This window comes from Artibeus jamaicensis, unplaced genomic scaffold, assembly GCF_021234435.1.
Source record: "Artibeus jamaicensis isolate MK-2021 breed Jamaican fruit bat unplaced genomic scaffold, CSHL_Jam_final contig_388, whole genome shotgun sequence".
Classification (NCBI taxonomy): domain Eukaryota; kingdom Metazoa; phylum Chordata; class Mammalia; order Chiroptera; family Phyllostomidae; genus Artibeus; species Artibeus jamaicensis.
The window spans coordinates 1,571,817-1,588,898 of NW_026521813.1; the positions used below are offsets into that span (position 1 = coordinate 1,571,817).

General features: G+C 35.0%; 1 protein-coding gene across 1 annotated transcript in view; it reads right to left on the bottom strand.

The window, feature by feature from the left end:
- The window catches only part of ADGRB3 (adhesion G protein-coupled receptor B3), a 736,029-nt gene that overhangs the window by 439,073 nt on the left and 279,874 nt on the right, over positions 1 to 17,082 (bottom strand). The window contains exons 5-6 of the mRNA XM_037139787.2: positions 12,196 to 12,360; positions 269 to 433 (exon numbers count right to left, since the gene is read on the bottom strand). Coding sequence (XP_036995682.2) covers positions 269 to 433; positions 12,196 to 12,360 — 330 coding nt within the window. The remainder of the gene's footprint in view (positions 1 to 268; positions 434 to 12,195; positions 12,361 to 17,082) is intronic.

Consider the following 17,082-nt stretch of genomic DNA (forward strand, 5'->3'; position numbering starts at 1 on the left):
CACTACTGCCTGTTCAATTTTTATAGAATCTTCAACTGGACATTAAAACTTACTTATAAAAAGTACAAGTTCAGTATTAAACTTCATCAACTTAATCAATATTTGAATTAAGACTCTCCTGAATTTTTCTGCTTTATACATGTGATGTATAGTAAAATGAGTCCGAGAACAATTGGCTTCACTTACTAGAAATATACAATCATCCAGCATGGTCCTGTCACAGTTTTCAAATGGCAGGTGCCTCTTAAACGTGGTAACCAGGTCTCACCTGTACACTCGGGATTGTAGCACTCTCTGCTCTCTGCCCACGGCCCTCTGCATTCAGAACCCCCGTGGGCAGCTGCAGTGCACTGCCGGCTTCTCTGCTGGGTGCCATTTGAGCAGGTCACTGAGCACTGGCTCCAAGAACTCCACTCCTGCCACTGTCCATCAACTGCCAAGGCAGAAAGAGAGACTGTGTAAGAAGATCTTCCAGTAGAGAAGGCTGTGAAGAAAGCTCAAGGTAAACCTAAGCTTGAAGCACAGTCCCAGTCTAAGGACTCTGAGGGGGTACAGTGGAAAGGCACACTGGCATAAGATTTTATTCCTACCCTTAAAGCTCCTATTACCTTATTTTGCACTTCCATTTCCTTTTACGTGTAACCTTTTTTGATTCATTTATTTCTTCAAGAATATTTATTGATCACTCAAAAATGCAAGCAAGTCCTTGATGGGTACAGGGAGCAGTGAACAAAATAAATACTGAGCGATAATTCACAGAGCTCATATTTTAGAGAAGCTCATAAAATGAGTTAAACAATTTGTTATAAGCTAAGGAGATTAATTATATAGCATTGCTGCAAAGGATACTTTCAAGATACCATTAAGAGTTTGGAGAGTCTGGGAAATCTTCCTTGACATGAGTTTTCAGGCAAGCCCTCAAGGATAATGGGGGAATACCTAAGGTTAGGGTAAGTCCCACAAAGATGTACAAAGGCCCTTGGCAGAAGAAACATGGGCACTTCCAGGACCTGAATAAAGGCCATTCTGAATGGAATCGAGAGAGCCAGGTGAGGAGTTCTACCAGAGGAGTTGGGCAAAAGGGCAAATGAGAGATTTCGTAGGCTTTTGGTCAACTGTGTTAAGGATTTGGACTATTATTCCCAGACCATTAAGAAGCCAGTGAAGGCTTTAAATAGGACTCTATGATCAGATCTAATGCAGGGTGGAGAAAGAATCACAGGAAAGAATTACAGGGATAGTCAGAGCTAGGATGACGAGGCAGTCCATGCAGTGTCCTGGAAAGATTAGGAAGCTACTGGGTAGGAGGCAGGCACAGGTGTCTCATGGGAGCTGAAGTGGAGGGAGGGTCAAGATTACGCCCACATGTCTGGTGACTAACATTTAATAGACTGTTGAACTTGTCTTTGGGAGATTCAAATTGAGATTCATTTATTTATTCATTAAAATGATTTGTGAGAGTCTATTACTTATCAGACACTAAGATAAGTCACGAGACTTAGAGAAATAAAATATAAATCCCAACCTCAAAAATCTTGTAATGTAGTAGAAGAATTACATTATGCATGCAAATAAATAATAGGTAAAAGCAATAATGTCTTAATACGGCACATGAAGGCTTTCAGAGGACAGATCACATCTACTGGTGGATAATATTATGGTGAAATTTGGATAATTTAGGAAAAAAGCAACAGCATTGACAAAGGCATAATCACAAAATACAAGTGAGCCAATAAAATGGGCAAAAATATTTAACTAATTTAGAATGCTTTAACTATCATAGAAGAGTTATAAATGCAACAGCATATGATTGTCTTCATTTTCCAATATCACTTCTTGATTCATAGTCAATTTCCTTTCAGTGAAGAGAATTCACCATGAATCTAAGTTCCAGTATAAGTGTTGCTAAGGAAACCCATCTAAACAAGCAAGAAAGCCTGGTGGATTATGAGTAAGTGCTTTCAACCTATTTTCATGCCTTGCAGGTAGCTATTTAAAGAAGGTTGTTTAACAGGTATCTAGCTGTCCTTAATAAATCCTTTGTTAGATTAAAAATCACAAAATGCCAATTTAATCACTCCATTCATGTAATTTTAGCATCTTACTTTATTAAAAGTATCTGATGCAATCTTATTGGCTACAGTCCATTTGCCAAACAGAAAAGGAATAGTCTAATGAATCAATAGGACTTAATAAATTATCCATTTCCTCTCTATTTTGGCTTTAGAGATGAGTGTGGTTTTCATTTTAGAATCTTGCGTCTCAGAGATGACATTTATTGAGCTTGCATGATGCACCCTCATCATCCTAAGCATTCTGAGAAGGTTAAAAAAATAAGGCTCATGCCTGAGCCTTACATATATTTGGAAAAAAAGAAAAAGCACATGTATTCAAATGATTGAAAACACTCAGAAAGCAACACACAAACAAAAATGAATTAAGTGACACCAACCCTATTCAGTGCTGAATGACTAGAATAAAGGACTATGTGATAATTCTGATTTTAGGTACATTTTCAGTATGTTTAAGTGGATGTAATAGTTACGTACTCACTGGCAAAGAAAAGAGGGTAATAAGTCTTTCTAGTTAAGGCAATGTCGAGTCAGGAATGAGCAAGTCGAATGTGGAAAGAGAACATAATTTGGCAAGGGGTTGTAATATCAATGAGGGGGGAGAAAAGACCTTGCCGAAAGGAGCTTAGAATGAATGACAATATTTGTGAAGTATTTTGTTCACTAGGCTCTTCCGATAAGAAGGTTTTATATCACCACTAGCATTTTTAAAGAAAATTTTAAATTCATACATTCATAATATTAGTTGTTTAGTCCTTTCAGCTAAGGTGTACATTTTATGTTTTCACTAAAGTTCAAGGGGAGTTAATATTAAGGCTTTTGAGGGAAACTTTTGAGGTTCAACACTACCATAAAAATCAACAAAACACATTTTAAATGGGAACAGTTTTGTTATAAAGTGAGTTACAGAAAAGAAATAACAATGAAATTGAAGCTGTTTCAAGTAGACACTTTTGATGTTTTATTTCACCCTGAGAACTGGTAGGTCTGCTTAGTGAACATTAACTACAATATTATGAAAGAATTGACTTGACAAAGTAACTGAGAATATTTTTTTAAAAGAGAAAAAAGCCAATATTCCTTTAGTATGGTTAAGTCCAACTTACTGGGAAAATAGAAAACTGAGAAGTCAAAAAGAAAGGGACATGTGAATTTAATTTAAAAGACAAAAAATATGTAATATACATGAAATACTTTCTTTTAGTGACAAATATGGAACATTGTTTTATTTCAGGTCTTTTCAGCTTGGTATCTAAGAATTAAATTAAAAAAAAAACATTAATCGTGCTCTTTTTAGAGACATCAGCCCCAAGACCTTTCAGGAAATGGTAGTCTCATTTTTTTTTTTTTCTGAATAGAGGACTTGGAGGTGTCTGAGAAGTGCAACCAAGAGCTCTGTTTTGGACATTTAAGTACTTCCATTAGGATATGTGTATTACATTTCAGGGATAAATGTTGAGATATTTGAAAATAAAAATATTTAGAAAATATTTCATTTGCTCTAATATATATATATAAACACACACATATATATACACATATATTTAAATGATCACACATCATCAATGATACATATTTAAATGATCACTCATCTAGGTAGTACAAAAAGGGAAGGGGCTACTTTTTTCTTTTTCTCTGATGCTTCTCTGGACTCCAAAGTGGTAATGAAGCTGCTTCTCCTTCAGCCCTGAATTCAGATCTGCTTTTCAGCTCCACTAGGAATATCAGGACACTCTCCCCACACCCCTGGGTCCCTTTGTGCAGCTGGCTTCTGACATTTGTAGGCGATAACTCCCAGAGTCATTACAAACCCAGAAACTTGAAAATACCTCAATATTTTCTTTGTAAAACTGCATTCCTATTGCAAGCTGATTAACATCTTGTCATTCTGTCAGAAAAGTGTTCCCTGATGATTTGGGGAAATGTGGACATTCTAAAACTCCTTATGGAGTCTCATAATGTACTCACAAATAAAGACTTCCAGAGAGTCTAGAATATGACTGGTATTGTGCTTTTAGATTACGGGAAAACCCTGATGTTAAAGACCAACCAAGTTCTGCCATCAAGGAACATGTGGTCTGGGGAGCTGTGCGGGAGACAGGTGATAAACAAGCAAACATATGAATAAACATGGATGTTTTGCCTGGAAATGCTGTGAAGATGCGGATAAAAGAGGGCAATGTGACAGGGAGGCCCAGCCAGGCCTCTCAGAAGAGATCGAATATAAGCTGAGTCCTGAGTCACTAGCAGTCAGAGATGTGAAGATCCTTAGAAACATCTTTGCCAGTGCAAGTTCTTGAGTTTAAGAAGGCTTTGTGTATTCCAGAACAGAGATAAGGCTTGTGGGGATCGGAACAGGGGAAGAGGTAGGAGATGGGTTCGGATGGTGAGTAGACGCCAGATCCTTTAAGGTTCTGCAGACCATGTGACCAAGTACAAGAGAACAAGTGAGAGGATTTTAAAGCAGGGAAGTGATGTGATTGTCATTTTAACACTTTTTCATTTGTGTGTAACATGGATTATAGAAGGGCCCAAATGGGTATTAGGGGATGTTAGGAGACTATACCATAACCCAGAGAGAAGTGATAGTGTTTTGGATTATGGTGACATTAGTGAAAATAGAATAAAGTTTGAAAATATCTCAATCAATTTGAGATATTTTCTGGATGTAGAGCTGATAGGTTAGTGGTAGAGTACGGAAAAGTAGGCAATCAAAGTTGACTTTTAGGCCTTTGCCTTATTGAAACAGATAAATGCTGGAACCTTTTATTGAACTGGGTTAGACCAGCATTCAACTAGGTCAGGAGTGTAAGTCCTAAAATCAAAATGTCAATTTTGAATACATTGAATTTGTAATGTCGTTATAGACATAATGCAGGGAGTGCTGAATTACACTAACTTTAAAATAATGCCTTCCAAATGTATTTGAAATGTCATTACCCCTCCCCTCTTTTTATTATAATCCTCTCAGGGAACACCATTTCCTAAACAACAGGTACGTAATTTCCTCTAAAACATGCAGCGAGGATAAGAATCAACACTTTCTTAGGCTTTTCAGTTTCTCTTCATTTCCATCATAAGCATTTGCAATTGGGATTTTTTTAGTTACTTTTCAATTTAGAAACTCTAAATGCTTATCACTTTGTGAACGGTCCTACAGAGGTGAGGAAGAACGGTGATCAATCAGGCTGCCTTCTGACCCTGGGCGAGCGCTGAGAGGCCAGCCTGTCTCCCCACCATGTGACCTGCTTCCTTCCGCAGCAATGCCACGATGGGGACAGTTAAAGCTCGCTTCAGTATGTGACACGTTGCCAGGTTTTCCGGACCCAGAAGAATTAAAATTGCAATGGCTAAGTTGCTAGATTTCTGGGGTTTACCTTGTTCTTTCAACGTCCTCCTGCCATAAGCATGGAGTTGCCATTGTGCTCACCTGGAAGAAAAACCTGTCGCCCACTGTGAGGCCCATTACATCCCATGGAACATTTTAATGAGAATATTTTCAGACTATTTTCACATTTTGATCAATAACTGGTGACAATATAGGACAGCATGAAAGACAAGGTAGAGAATATACTCATCCACAGTGTCAGGAATATTTTGGATAATAAAACTATCATTTCAGGAGCTGTTCTGGGTTGATTGTTGCTGACGAATGAAGCTATGTCTAGGAAGGAGTTGGTGGGGGGAGAAGAACTCTGGCCCTGGCTTTGAGACTACCTAACAAGGGATGGTAAAATTCAAGAGTTCAGATTCTTCTTGCTTTGGACAGATATTGAAGAACATAAAGCTATGTTTTCTACTTGCCATTTTGAAATAAATTACAAAAGAGAAAAATCACAATGAAATATCATGTAAAACTGGAATTAAAAATAGAAGTTATGAAAATGCTGATATGAATTTTTTAAATGTTGTTAAGGCAAAGTTTAAATAAGAAAAATATGAGATAATAAAAAAAGCAAGCCAGGATTAATAAACACATTTTTTAAAACTCCTATAAACAAAACACAAAGACCTCAGGAATAATTCCAAAAATATAAAATGACACAAAATGAATACAATTGCCATACAAAAGACTAGAAGTTAAAGAAGATAAAACTCATGTCCGGGATGATGTGGCTCAGTGGACTGGGTACCAGTCTGGGAACCAAAAGGTCACCAGTTCAATTCCCAGTCAGGACAAGTGCCTGGGTTGCTGGCCAGGTCCCCAGTTGGAGGCATGAAAGAGGCTAATGATAGATGTGTCTCTTGAGCATTGATTTTTCTCTCCTTCTTTTTCTCCATCCTTTCCCCTCTCTCCAAAAAATAAATAAACTCTTTTATAAAAGCTAAAATTCAAATCAATTAACAAACAGGGTAATGAGGCAGCACTTGAGTTTAAAACAGTAACATCCTCTCACACACAGACAACCAGAGACCTTTGACCTAAGGTCAGGCAAACGTTCAGCATCTTCCCACTCAGTGTCCTCACCAGGAGGACTCCCTGCAGAGGGACCTTTGGCAGGTCACTCTCTATAGCTGCTGAGGAATAAGAACTGTAGGTCCTCAGGAGACTGAAACCTCTTGCTCTAGATAACAGAGATATTTCGGTCCCTCTCTGTTCCTCAGGACCAATACGTGGGTGATTCTCTCCTCTGTTTAGGGTTTGTAAGAGTCTGCAAAGACACCTGGACACTACAACCTGGCAGGATCCACACAAATGCATTTCTCCAATGCAGGTCCCACCAATGTGACACTGCTTAGTGCCACAGACTGACGGGAGCCTTGTGTATGCAGTTCTCCCTGTACTAACCTGACTGGAAAAACATCCCTTTGATTTCATGATGAAGGCTGTAGATAAGAAACTGAACTAGAAATCTATCATAATATTCTGAATTTATTTCACCTATTTCTTCCCAAATCCCTTACTTTTAAAGTAATATTCTCATATAAGTCAAAATAAATATCCTTCACCTTCTACTGTTTTATACTTTAAAGTGATAGATTCTTCCACCTAATTTTAATTATATAACAATCCTTTAATATAGTAGGTTCATAAATTCTGGCTCCACTTTAAAAATGAGAAAAAAAGGAAAGATAAATAAGTTACCTATGTTAATATTTATAATTAAGAAATGGAACTGAACCTTAATCTGTGTCTTACAAATTCCAGACTATTGTGTTTTGCGCAGAATCATATAATTAAATTCATTCATACCTATATCAGGACATAAATGAAAAATTATTTGTCAATACTTTTTCATTTATTTTAGGCTTAAATCTGTCACTCAATTATAATAATCCCTATCCTCTATAGTGTGAGGACTCTACTACACAAAACATATTAGAATGAGAATTGCCAAAACTAAAAAAAAAACAAAACACCAAACTTAAGTCATTGGTTCCTTCAACCTTCAAATACTAAAAGAGGGAAATTTTTTTACTTTAAAGTAATATACTATAAAGAAAATTAGTATAATATTTGAGTCTCTGAACTAAGAACTTAGGCTTTCATTTTTACTAGAGGATTTAATCTTGGAAAAGGCTGCAGCAATTTTATTTTGGGGATATATAAACAGGGTTCAGCACAAATAATTCCTCTTTTTTATTACAAAATCATAAGCATGTGATTCTGTAACATAACAATATCACACTGGAGCGCAACACATGACATTTTAGGTGGAATGTTCAAATTGCTGTCTATTTTGTGTGAGACATTCACATACCCTACCAAGCACACTCAAGCAAGCCTTACTTTCTGTTTACATATAATTTTAATAAAGGGTGTGCCTAGAAAATGTTCTTTATATATGACCTTTTTCTTCTTTTGAACGTTAATTAAAATCAAAACCACTAAAATCAGAAGGCTCTCAATTGATCAAACCAGTCCAAGGGGAGTCACATCAAGGTGACATCCTAGAACCGGTCTGCCACCACTAGACCCCTGCCATCAGCAGACAGTTCGGTGCTCACAGCTAGGCTGTGTTACCTGCTGCTGGACCTGAAACCATCTCAGAGCACATTAACGTCAGACAAGGTCACTCTAGGACTGTGGTAAAGTCAGATAAAACCAGGCCACTTTGTAGACAAAATCAAGGTCACGGTGCAACCCACCAAGTTCCAAACATTCTCTTTTCTCTGCTAATATGAGTGAGTGTCACTTCTTTACCAATGACAGCTAGTCTTCCTTCTTTCTGGATAATTTATAAGGTACCCAATCACAGAATCCCACCACCTCTTTATGACATTACCAAATTCAGAGCAAAGCTACACTTCCTTAAACCCTTCCTGAGATTGCTCAACACAAAGGTAAACATTTAAGTCTGTTCTAACACCCTCCTATGGAGATACCCCACAGTTCCCTATGTTAATTTTCCTTCAGGGCTGAGTAACAACTTCAACCTGTTCAACTACAGGTGTTATACTGATGGACCCTGACAGGAGTGCATTGTTATAAAAACGATAATACTTGTATATCGTTTGCTATTTACCAAGTTTTACTGCATCTTACGTAGTCTTCTTACAGTTCTGTGAAGGGGATTATTGAAATACTACAGTCCCTGTTTTACAGGTGAAGAAACTAGGGATCAGAGAAGCAACACATATAGTGAAAGTGAGATCTAAATTTAAAAGTCTTTTTACTACATCACATCAATGCATTATTAAATATATCCAGAAAAATATCCTATAGAAATTCTGGGATGAGGACTAACTAGAAATTTGGATAGGTATATGTTAAGAAAATCCATTCAATAATAATCTATTGGATATTATCAGGTATAAAGCTGCATGGAGAAATAAAAAGGAAATGAAAGAGAATTTCCTTGATGTCAAATACATCAATTAATAGTACTACAAACCTGATGCTCAGTTAGTGGCTGTAGTGAAAACTCAAGGAGAGAAAAAAATAAGCTGGACTGCCAGAATTTCTAAGTTGGGTGACATAAAGGAAACAGATCACAAAGACCACTGAACATAAACATACATACGCACACCCTTCTGTAATATCACACTTAATTACTAGCATATGTGAGAAGAGATAGAAAATGAGGTCACATTATGTTTATGATTCAGTGAAAAACTCTCAGTGAATTCCTTCTGCAGTTCAATATCCCTGGCCTACCTTCCCCCAACAGACACCAGTCTCTGTTTTCAGACATGCTACACAAACTGGTAACTGGGTTAATGTCGTATCTACCCTTTACTTTTCTATCTTTTCTCCACATATGGATCCCAGGCCAACGGTTTACTCTAACCTCAGAAGAAGTGGGAGGAAGTTAAACAATGACTGAGGAAAGTACCTGATCAAAATGGCATGTCATCTACTTATAAGCCGATATCAAAATTTGCATAAAAATACATATTTTGTTATTTGATGCAAACAATACACAGCAGCTCTACATAACACCCACTTCTCTATAGTGGCTATATGTGTTCTTCAAGCAGGGCGCTGGAATGCTGTTCTGACATGATCCCACAGAGCATGTCAGCTGCCCATCACTGCAACCCACATGGTCAGAGTCAGCAAAGGAGGTGAGTAGATACCAAATTTGTTTCAAATGTTTCTTCTGTCCTCTTCTGGTTTTCGCCTCACAACCTGCCTAACCAAGGAGAGACAACTACAGGCCTTGACCCACTGTTTTCATTCCTGATGCATTTCCTGCCACAGTTTCTTTTCACCCCTTCAGATGATGACTTAGGAATGTCAAGTAGGATGGTTGCCCTGAGTTCTCAAGTCTCTGCCTTTCACTGAGGCAGAACATTTTTATGTTTTTCAGAACTGCATTCAAATTTTCACATGCTTGTGCCTGAATCCTATAAAGAAACTGTAAATTTCTTGAGATCAGGGACTATATATTCTTCTCAGTAGGGTTTTACATCTTGTCGATACTTGGTGATGCTGTTCATATTTAGTGAACAGCCTGAGATTAGTGAGAAGACAATTCTAAGAAAAATTCCAAATGTTTACAGCAAATGAATCTTACATATTTCAAAATCTTACTGCCTAAAATTTTGGCAGATAGCAAAAAAATTGAAGTACAGCATGGTATGAGTTTTACATCTTTTATAATGCAATTAAATTCAAGAATGGAAATAAAGGGGTTATGAATGACGCAATAATTCATTAAGTACTCCAGATAGATCTATGATGATCACTTCTGAGAGAATAAGAGCTAGGCCACATCTATAGATAATATAAACATACATTATAAAAATTAAAGACCTATACGAAAGATAGCTATCTATTTAATATGGTCTGAGAGTGATACCAGCGATGGTGTAATACTGTCAAAACACATGTAACTTGAAAACACATGTTCCTACTTGTGTGATAAAGTAACAACTAAATCAGCTTAGGAAGATGAGATTCCTTATCTGACTTTTAACAGCTCAGTATCCCTACCTACTGATATCCAGGCATTTTAATCCTAGAAAAATTCATGGGAAGTTGACTATGAGAAATCTGGCTGATAGTATTTTAACTGATCAGTGTGCCATTTTGTCTTTGTAGTAGGAATCAACTGAGGTAAAAGAAGTAATAAAAACAAATATATTAAAAGAGATTCTACAGTTAGTTGTTATTTTTTATTTTCCCATGGTACCTACTTTTCCACACTCCATGAACAAATAAGAGGGAACTATATTTGACTCTATAAATGTCACTTAAAAAAAGATTTAAAAATCTGAATAAGCTTGCTCTAAGTTTTGGAAAAAGGGCACAGTATAAAAACATGTGTGTGCCTGTCTAGCTATGAGTTCACAAAAAGAGACAGAAGTAAGGCAGGATATAACTGATTTCATAAATAAATTTTCTGGGAGTAACTTGCAAATAACTAATCATGATTTTTTTCTCCCCATAGTCATGATTACATGAATACTGACTTATATAAGTAAATTCATAATTCATAGAATTCATAAAATTTTAGGAGAACACTGTTACTCAATATAACTATGACATATTTAAATGAATATTCCTAAGTAAGGAACCTACTAGTCTTTCTGTGAACTAAAAGGGAACAATTAAATTTGTTAGATGACTATAGCATATCTGCATTTTGGATCATTTTTTCATAGTTTTAAGATGTTTTATACTTAAAATCTCCAGGAGGACTTTGACTTATTGTCTCGTAGCACAGGATGTTAACTTGGGAAGTTTAGAATCCAAATGGAACGGAATGTGAGCTGGATCATGTGCTTGGAGCACATTACTGGCAGCCCAGCTATGTTGCTCTGGTGTAGCAGATGTGACTAAATGGGCCTACGCGAAAATCTCCTGAGGCACAGACCAATGATTATTTATCCTGGTCTCTGTCATTCTTGTTAGCCTTTGCCATTTGCCACTCATGTCTGTGCCTTTGCCAGTCACGGGAGATTCTACCACTTGTATGAGTGTGTGTGGGCACTTTCTCCCATAAAGTGTGAGCCCCTTGAAACTGCAGATCAGTCTTTCTCATTTTGTAGGTTTTTGTTTTATGTTTGAATGTTTCAATAACCTAAATAACAGCATTATTCAGATGTACCTCTGTAATAATGGTGAAATTATTAAAGAAAGGTAAAATAGAATTCGAACATTTTAAAGAAAGGAAAAACTTAAGCTAACACAAACATACTTTAAAAACAGTCCTCATAATCACAATGATTATGTCACTTACAATCTAACCATTTTATGTATCTAGCAGTGAATCTAGAAGAATTTCTTTTCTAGAAAATATGTATCATTTTGGTCATTTGCACTTTCCATTTCTTAACTGGGTGTGAGTGACATCAAAAGGACTGTGTCTAAATCAGCCTCTCCAATTATAGTATGAAGGCAACGATCAATCTCAAATCCTTACAACTCCTTATAATTTTCGCAGGATGAAAAATCAAGTGTGGATAAAAATCTTAGTGGAAGACATTAATATACGTATTTGTAGAAATCCAGTAAAGGTGAGCATTGATCGCTACTCAGTGAAGAAGAAATTACACACCATTGTGTATGATAAAGTCAAGAATGGTACCCAGTTTTAAGCAAGAAACAATAACCCCAAACCACATTTTCCAATGTGATAGAATAAAGGTTATGCTCTTAATATTTCTTAATACATATACACATACATATACAAATGTATACATATACAAAGTACACAAACACAAATATGCTCACCTGGGCATAGAGCGATATTACAAGGCTTGTGATGTGTTTCAGGTCCTTCACATGGCCTTCCCCCATACTGAGGGGGTGTGCACGACCTTGTTCTTGTTCTTTGGCCTCGACCACATGTAAATGAACATAAACTCCATGGGGACCACTCCTCCCAAACTCCATGTACTGTAACAAAGCAAAGAAGCTTCAACGACAAATCCAGAGAGGAAAACTAAAAGATTTTTCCCCTCATAATTAAGAAAAAAAAACATCAAATAGACAATTATGAAGATATTATAACAATTTAGTTAACATTCTTATTTGCCACAAAATGTAAAAACTAATTAGAAAATTAGTAATTAGGAAAATCTCATGTACTTTTTCTGTATCTGAAGTTATTCATACTATAATATTTAAGTGTTTTCTTTTCTTAATAAAAATTATCATTCTCCTCCAGGATAATATAGTCTTGAATTATTTTTAACTAAAACAACTAAGGTAGGATTAGAAAAGCAAATTTATGATAACAAAGGTGATCCTCTGGAGTGACATTGTATTTAAATAGATAAGGGCCACCTTAATTCTTCCAACAAAGTTTCAGGATTAATGAATTTATGGTGTCAGAAAAAAATCTGAAAATTGATGGTACATATTTTAAATAGTTTTTTAACCTCAAATTTTAAAAACTAAATGTATTTTTGCCATTTAAAATGTAGTTGTTTAAACTGTTTTTTAAATAAGAGGGAAATTTCAGTAACTGTATTTATTCACTTAAGAGCCTCTTTACCCTGCTTTAAAAGGAGTGGCAAATGTGAAGATCTCTTTCTATTAGCCATGAAATGAGAAGATGGCACTGGGAATCCTCCTAATTAATATAAATTTCTACAGACAACAAGTGATATAATTAAGATTATGCTTAACATAATTTATTGATGCAGCAATACTTCAAGTATAACATTGCAATAAAGTCAAACTGGATCAGAAATATTAACACAATATTTATATAATGACCACTGTCAATAAATACTGACATTTTGTGGGAAAGAGTAATTAGGGTTCAAAGGTTAAACCCTTTTTCTGCACTATAAAATCATCCATCTCAACCCAATTCCTAATTTGGGGACAGTAAGTGACAGGACTCCATGGATAATACAAATAATAATAATTCTAAAAAGCTGGGCAAAATGTGCTGTTTCTTTCAGAAGTGCCTGTGTGAGTTGTCGTTTTACTATGATCTTTGAAGTTCAAGAGCAGATGTTTGACGTGACACCCACTGGTATGAATAGGGTAAGTAGAAATTTATGATAGAAGATGAAAATAAAAAGACATGAATTTCTCCTCAAAAGTGGTAGTGGTAAGTAGTGGTCCATATAAAAATGTTGGAGGAGTTATGCGAGTATACATAGCATATCTACAATGTTTTGTATGTAATGCCAACCAAGGTGTTACTGTAAAAACACATATATGATACTTTAATTACAAGGTACATTATTCTCTTCTATTTGTGCTACTGAGTTGCTCCAATTGGTTATAAAAATATTTCAAATCTGAAAAAATTAGCCAAATTTGAGTAACAATGAAAAATTCTTTTAGATTCTATAAAATTTGCTATAAAATATATTTTAAAAATATATAGAAAAAGTATAAAAGAGATAAATTATAATGTTTACATTTTTCCATTTAAATTTGAGATAACTGGCCCTGGCTGGTGTAGCCGAGTGGATTGAGCGAGGGCCTGCGAACCAGAGGAGCATGGTGCAATTCCCAGTCAGGGCACATGCCTGGGTTGCAGGCCAGTTCCCAGTGGGGGACACACGAGAGGCAACCATACCTTGATATTTCTCTCCCTCTCTCCTTCCCCTCCCCTCTAAAGATAAATAAATCAAATCTTTAAAAATAAATAAATAAATCTGAGATAACTGAAGATAATTTATATTCATTGGAATAAGAATAAATTATAAATCTTACGTAGTCTAAGGAAAAATATATATACCTATATTTATATATAGGTATATATGATCAGTTATAGCAAGATATTTAAAAAATAATCTATGACTATAACTATAAAATCTATATTTTAAATTAATCTATTATATAATCTATTTTATATTAAATGTATATTTTCAATCAAACTTTGCATTGATTTCTAGTTACCAAGACCTCTTCATTAAAAACAACCTTTTCCTCCTATTTTCCAAATAAAATATAAGTAGACTATATGGTACAGTGGAACCTCAGTTCTTGAACTTAATTCATTCTGGAAAACTCAGACAGGATTTGTTAAAATACCGAATCTCCTTTGTGTCTGCCAGGCCTGTGACTGATCATAGAGGTATCGGGTATCAGCATGAAGGGTTGTTGGATACAGAGACTCGAAGTGTTTTTTACATAACTGATACATTTTTTTTCTGTGAATAATTTGATTGAGAACCAAAGACATGCAAGATGCAAAGTTTGACTATTCGTATTGCTGGTTCTGTTCATTTTCTCTGGATCAGGTTGTACTGCTCCATATGCCTTGAAGAATCCCAGAAAAAAAAAGCTGCTAAACTGGCAGATTTTTTTCTATTAATCTCAAAGAAGTATTGATTAATCTTAATGGCCTAGTTACATTATAAAGCTGCAATCCTCTGAAAAGTGATGTGATTTACTATTTTTTAACATTCATCATTGTTCCAGGTTTAATGCCTCTTCCATATCATTTTTAAAAAGCAGAAATATTTTAATTTTACAACACAAAATTATTAATAATTTGTTATTTTAGATACTGTTGAATCAGTAGGAAATTATAGCACTATCCTAAATTTTATAGATGCTATTCATAAGATATATGGTTAAAATTAGATATATTATTTTAATGGCAAATATTACATAAATCCTTTAATTTTTCAGTAAAACGAAAATCTGTAAATGATCTAGTTGATTTGAAAAACCTATCTAATAAAACCAAGAGACATCAAATTAATCAGTTTTTATATTTTTCTATTTTACTTAGATACTAAATATATTATCACATCTCTATTTTGCTCCATGGAGATGAAATAAGAAACATACAATACACAAATTATATCACTGTCAGATTTTTAAGTAAGCATATGAGTTATCTTATGATTTAGATTGGGATATATAAAATAAGTCTATTAAGTAAATGGTTTTGTTTTTTTCCATAAGACTAAATGAAATTGAAATCTGACATTAGAAAAATCATTTCAAAACCATTTTTTAACCTAATAAACTTCTAAAGGAATAGAATATGCATCAAGTACATCAGTGGTTTACAACCAGGGCAATTTTGCCACCCAGGGGACACCTGCGGATATCCAGAGAGAGTTTTAGTTGTCACTGCTCAGAAGAAAAAGGAGAGCTGTTGGCATCTAAAGGGTAGAAGCCAGTGATGCTAAATATCCAAAAATGCTCAGGCCAGCCCTCCAGAACAAAGAACCCTATGTCAAAATGTCAACAGTACCAAAGTTGAGAACCCTGGAAAGGACCACAAAACTGGAATTTAGAAATTGGGATAGTAAGTATGCAGTTTAATGCAGCTCCCCAGTTTTCTCCCTTTACTTTCTATTCACCCCTGTTATTTTCTTTTCTGAGTGATAAGCATTTTCAAAGAGACTATAATGTCAAAGCAACAATTTTTTAACAGGCTGGTTATCTTAGGATAACCATGTTAGAAGTAAGACATTATGCAACTTAACTAAGAAAACCCTTCTTTTGAAATTTGAATATTGTGGGTAAAAGGTAGCTGAATTATAACACTATTGATAAGCCTTTATTAGTGCAAATAAATATAGGCTCTAATGCTATCATTCCATATATTTTGTGGAAAGTGACTTTCACACTCAGTTTGTCCTCACATCATTTTCATTAATTATACGCCAAATACACTTGAGTATTCACAGTGTGGCAAGTGGTTATTGTTTTCTGAGATAATTTTCTTCATGGGAATTTTGGTAATTTAAAGTATTATTTTAGAAATATATTTACACTGTTTAAAGTACTATTTAAGCTTTTAAAATCACTATTTCTATCACTGTCTCCATGATATATTGTTTTGAGAAGAAACACATATTTACCAGTATGGCAAATAACTGAACAAAATATTGACACAAAACATTTCATAACAAATACAATAAGCAATGATCTGTAGTGGGATACTTATACTACATATTTAACTGTGTTTGTTGTGTATACTCTTACAAATATCAATAACAAAGTTTCTAAATTATTCTTATTGTTTGAAAGATAAAAAATAAATTACCAAAATGCTTTTCATTCTCTTTAATTCAACATCTGAACTATCATAATGATGAAAAGATACATATTTATTTTTATCACTACTATTTAACCAAATTTAGAAAAACAAACATGTATATATATATATACATATATATGTCTGTATGTATATATATATACATATAAATATGACAGTAAAGAAAAACTAGTAATTAGTAAACATTTCTTTAATAGACACAATGCTAGAGGTTTAAAAATTTGAGGGAAAACTCCATAACCACAGAGGGTTACTTGGTTTTCTGGATGTCAGACACAGAGTGAAAGGGAGAACACTGCAGTCCCACTACCGACACTTTCTGTGCCCAGTGAAGGGACTAACCAACAGTTGCTGGTAGACGGATGAGGTTTTCCATGCCCGCCAACCACATGAATGCACGTAACTAGTGGCAGGAAAGTAAGCTCTGAGAAGAGGATTGTGGAGGACCCGTCAGCACCCACTCAGACTTCCATGTGCACATCCATTTGCTTTTAGACTCTACTTTGCATATTGGAAGAATCCTGAGAATTCAAAAGTATGCTGACAAGATAAATTTATATATCACCAAATTTATATAGTTCAAATTTAATATGAACTTAAATTTATAGCAAGTTCAGCCTAATTTTCTACTG